Source organism: Egretta garzetta, unplaced genomic scaffold (assembly GCF_000687185.1).
Source record: "Egretta garzetta isolate BGI_Z169 unplaced genomic scaffold, ASM68718v1 scaffold91, whole genome shotgun sequence".
NCBI classification, from domain to species: Eukaryota; Metazoa; Chordata; class Aves; order Pelecaniformes; family Ardeidae; genus Egretta; species Egretta garzetta.
Window position 1 is genome coordinate 4,052,599 of NW_009258661.1, and position 5,101 is coordinate 4,057,699.

Consider the following 5,101-nt stretch of genomic DNA (forward strand, 5'->3'; position numbering starts at 1 on the left):
AGCATGACTGATGCTCTCTCAGGGCTAGTATAAAAGAAAAAGCACAGTCATTTGTTAAAAATAAAAGGTAACTACCTGGAATGAGATTGCTCACTAGAGCACTGCAGTAAAGCAACGTGCTAACAGCCATACAAAGCTACCAAGAGCAGCACAGCCACTTATTTTTAGGTGTGAGAGGACATGTACTTATACCTGGGAGGCGATTTAACCATATTCTGAGGAATCCCGGGAAGAGGGACTATATTCCTCATCTTTTCTTAGGATTTCTCGCACACAAAAAAAGAGAAAACTTCAAACAAATGAGTTTCTGATTTGCACAATAGAAATTACTGTACCCAAATTCCCATACACAGCTCCTGCAATAGTGATTTTTAGGATGCACGCAGCCCCATCAGCTGGCGATGGCAAAGGACCTGACCAGACAATAAACCAGGTGTTACAAGGATGTATTTGAAACCTTCCACAAGAAAAAAACACCTCAAGTCAGGCCAAATCTCCATGAACCCCAGTGTTGTTCACTGACAATGACTGACAGCAAACACCCAGGGAACAGTACAGCAACAAACCCAACGTACCAAGGTATTTCCCCAGAATGGGAATGGGACAGTTCAGGAAATCCAGGTCTCAGATGCCTACACATGTAACTCAGTCTCATGTGCCCCACAGTGAATTGCCACGGCTTGGGGGTTTTAGGGTAAGGTGGTGGGGTTTTTTTTTAGCTCAGCCTTAAAATATGATTTAAATAATCAGGGAAAAAAAAGTCCTATTAAGTAAAATAAAGATACAAAGGGCTCACAAGGTATCAGAGCCACAGGAGCTTTGGAGCTGGGCTGTGTTTTTAGGAGCTCAGCATCTGCTACTCAGAACAGACCATTCCTCCAAGAGCAAGTGAAATAATGAGCTAGCAACACTTAGACAAACTATGTTATGAAAGAAGGAACAAGAGCAGCTTGGAAGAGCACTTTTCCTGCAATACTGCATCGATGCTGGACATTGGGTAAGGTATGACAACACAGAAATCAAAAGGCAGGAGGTGGTTCTGTCTGGTCAGCATCACTGCCTCATTCCTCACATCCCTGAAACTTCATCCATGTAAAAATACCCCTTGTGCCTTCTCCGCAGGGCACTGTCAGGAGATGTTGCGTTTCTCCTTCACCGCATCTTCATGAGAAGTATTTCAGTGCTGGGCTCCGACAAACAAATCAACAAATGGATTCCTCTCGCCAGCCAGTATCAGCTCATTGGAAGCTACGCCCAGACTGAGCTGGGGCACGGTAAGGCTGCAAAGAAAACACAGCATTGCTGTAGGACAAGAGGCTCTGGCCCAGATTCTCGGGGGGATTTGAGTTCAAGCTGTCCGTGCTTCACTGGGGCAGGAGCAGTTGGCAGGGAAAATGCCACCTGCACATTAGAGGTTGATGTCCTCAGCATTCCCCTGTAACCTGGAGATGCACTGGCTTTGGTTTTGCCAATGTAGAAAAAATAACAAGAACGAGATTGAAAGCTCACGGCTAGCAGGCAACCACTATCGGTGGAGGGGATCAGCCAGGCAGCTTGCCCAAGTCGATGGTGTCACCATGAGCCAGGCAGCTTGCCCAAGTCAATGGTGTCACCATGAGCCAGGCAGCTTGCCCAAGTCGATGGTGTCACCATGAGCCAGGCAGCTTGCCCAAGTCGATGGCGTCACCATGAGCCAGGCAGCTTGCCTTTGAGTACCATGTGGCTCAAGAGATCTTTGCAGGAGGCAGCATGGAGTTGCTGGGAGCATCATTCCACAGTTCTCCATTAGGAGAGTAAACCACAAAACCCTGGTAATACCCACACCAGCCTCTAGGGATCCTCTACTCTCTCCATCCTTGCGATACACACATATTACACTTTTTTTTTTTTAAAGGAACATATCTTCAGGGTTTGGAAACAACAGCAGTCTTTGATGTTGCTACACAGGAGTTTATACTGAACACACCAAAGATCTCTGCCATGAAGTGGTGGCCTGGAGACAGTAAGTAACCATAAACTATTTTGGTTTTCCTCATTTGCGTCCTTCAGTTACTCGGTCTGCTCTGCTCAAGCTCCATGTTTAAGGGCCCAGGTGCTAGGAGAGGACTTCAGTAAGAGATGCACACATCAACAGGCAAGTAAGAGACCTAAGGGGTTTGTACAAGTTCAAAGGGAGCCACTACCATCTATCAAAGGCCTTTGGGTGGCAGGGTTGGAGAACTTCACACAGAGAAACTCCTGCCTCTGCAGGAATCGATCTTCTCTTCTTTGTAAATAATACTCAGGCAACCAGAACCCGCAGGGAGGTCATCAGCATAAAGGATCAGCATAAAGGATTCAAGTCAGCAGCCAGTCTCAGCATAAAGGATTCAAGTGTGAAATTCATGGCTCCCTTCAGGAAGGTATTTCACGCAAAATAGCTGGAGTTACTCTGACAGCCACGGCACCTCCTACTCTCTCAGCACCGCATGAACTTTAACTATTTATTTTTTCTTATCTGCTGATGCAAACTGTTCATCCAAGCCTCACAGGCAGGGACAGAGGCAGAGGGATGATGCAATTTCCAAGAGCAGGCTCAGAACGCGGATTTAGGCAATCTCCTGCTTCCAGCATGTGTGGATCACACCCACCCTGCCCCATATGTTAGCGAGACCTAACAGACAATTAGCACTGACTGCTGTTCACTATGGAAGCGTTTGTACTGTACCTTGTCGTAAGGGAATGGGAATGTTTTTCTTCTCACAGTGGGAAGGTCAGCAACCCACACAGTGGTCTTCGCTCAGCTGTACGTCCACGGCAAGTGCTACGGTGTGCATCCCTTCATCGTGCAGATACGCAGCCTTCAGGACCATTCACTCTGCCCAGGTAAATGACCCCAGACATCGCAACACTTGTGCGGGTGCTCTGCCTATTCTGCCCTTAAATGTTTTATAAAACATTGGGCCCAGGGAAAGTTATAATTGCGAAAACCAAACCAAGACAGATACCCAAGGCATAGTTATCATTAACCCCAACCTTTTTATCTAAAGGAAGATTTAATGTATCCTCAGGCATACCCAGACCAAGCCGCCTTCTTAACCAGAAGCCTGGGCTGCTCTGACCACTCTGCATTAACACCTCAGTTCTGTCCCTGGCCAACACAGGTAACACGGATCATGGAAACAAATCACCACATGGCATTTGAATGCCTGTTTCATCCCTCAGGCAAGATCACCCATGCTGGGGAAGAAGCAGAGCTGAACGTGCCCTTCCTTTGAGATCTCCAGCCTGACACAAAATGGGGAGAAAAAAGTTCAAGTGGAAATAAGCAGGCCATGTTTTCTCCCACTGCAGGCATAACTGCAGGAGACATTGGTCCCAAAATGAATTTTGAGCACATTGACAATGGCTACCTCATGCTGCAGAACGTGCGCATCCCTAGGGAGAACATGCTGAACAAGTTCTGTGAGGTACGTACACATCACAGACTTGCCCATCAAGACTCTCATTGCACAGCCAGAGAGATGACAGGGACCTGCCTAAATTTAGGACAAAAATCTTCCTTTGAGGTGACTGAAAGTCTCTGCGATTTTATCAAGGGCAGAAGCTACCCGAGTCCTAAATAAAACACTGTGTCAGGAATTCCACATTCAGAGGTTGGGGATCACAGGGCAGGCAGAACCTATCCGAGCCAGAAGCAGTAAGAGTTTGCCTCTTAAAATGGATATGTTTCATCCATCATACATAAAAATATTTAGGTTTGCATTCAGAGAAGGATTTCAATGTCCTTTTTTTTCTAAGCGTGGAGATTATACAACCATCCCAGCATTGAAGTATTGAAGAAGGTGGCCTCTAACATCCTCTCTCCTTTCTAGGTTCAACCAGACGGCACTTACGTAAGACGGGGATCACAGCAGATTAATTATTTCACAATGACTACAGTGCGCATTTCCCTCATTTCAGACGAAGTTATAATACCTCTAATGAAAGCTTGCACCATTGCCATCCGATACTCCGTGGTTCGCCGGCAGTCCAAGTTAAAGCCTGGGTAATGCCACGCAAGCCCGCAGCGGTGGGAAGGGGACCATACACCACGTTCCCCCGCACCAAGCTGTATTTCTACTTTTTGTCTTATCTTTTAGCACATCACTGGTGTATTTCCTGGCCCAGACAGGGTATTACAAACATGCTTCCCCATTATTTACACTAACGAGCTTCAGTCAAAGTACAAGAGAATGTTTACAGTTCTTTCTAAGATAAGTTTCATAGATTGAATAGCTCAGCCATTCACACAGGCAACTTATTTTTCTTATAACTGGCCCTCCCCTGTAATCTCATAACGCAGCAGAATCCAGACAAAGCAGACAAGTTGCTGAACTCTTATTCTATAGCATCCTGCTAGTGGGCGTGACATTAAAATCCCTTCCAATATCCACAGTTCCAATGTCCACACTTTACAACACTGAATTTTATTAGTCTGGTAAGAATCCCAGCATTTTTTAAACAGATATTTTCATGTGAATGGATTTCAAAAATTTCCACTTAAATCTCCTTTCAAAAGCAAGAAGATCCTAACGAGAATGTGGTTTGGTTCAAACGCAAACCAAACACAAGAGCACAGCATGCTGAGCTATTGTAATAACCATCTCCATCATCTGAAGTCCTAAGTGTACTAACCACAACAAAAGTGGTAAAGAACATCCAAAAAAGCTCCAAAAGCTTAAAATAATTAAGACTCAAATATTTTCCAGGGAACCTATGTACACCTAGGGCCACAAGATCCAGTTTGAAAAGCAAAAGTTTTTCAGGGTGCAGTGCCACCACCTCCCCTATGACACCTAACAACTTGCTGTCCTTGAAGGCTTCATCCTCGTGCTCTCCCCCAGTCCCTGTTCCCCCTCCATAGCGACCGGTCACACATGGCAGCCTTTTCTACTCCATTAGGCTGGTTCACCAACACAGCAGAAATACCACTTTTTTCCTAGTTGGGCTTGTTCCTCTCAAAGCTTAGCAAGCTGGGCAGATTTGCTGCCACAAGATGGGCTCAGTCTGCTCACATACTGCTTCTCGGGAATGCAAAAAGCCATTTTTCATTGTGCAATAGGTAAACTAACAGTAGCTA

The 5,101-nt window shown here is 45.7% G+C and overlaps 1 protein-coding gene across 1 annotated transcript in view; it reads left to right on the forward strand.

The window, feature by feature from the left end:
• The window catches only part of ACOX2 (acyl-CoA oxidase 2), an 18,868-nt gene that overhangs the window by 3,707 nt on the left and 10,060 nt on the right, over nt 1–5,101 (forward strand). Inside the window, exons 4-8 of the mRNA XM_009648373.2 lie at nt 1,123–1,274; nt 1,895–2,002; nt 2,746–2,865; nt 3,334–3,449; nt 3,855–4,027. Of these exons, the coding sequence (XP_009646668.1) occupies nt 1,123–1,274; nt 1,895–2,002; nt 2,746–2,865; nt 3,334–3,449; nt 3,855–4,027 (669 nt within the window). The remainder of the gene's footprint in view (nt 1–1,122; nt 1,275–1,894; nt 2,003–2,745; nt 2,866–3,333; nt 3,450–3,854; nt 4,028–5,101) is intronic.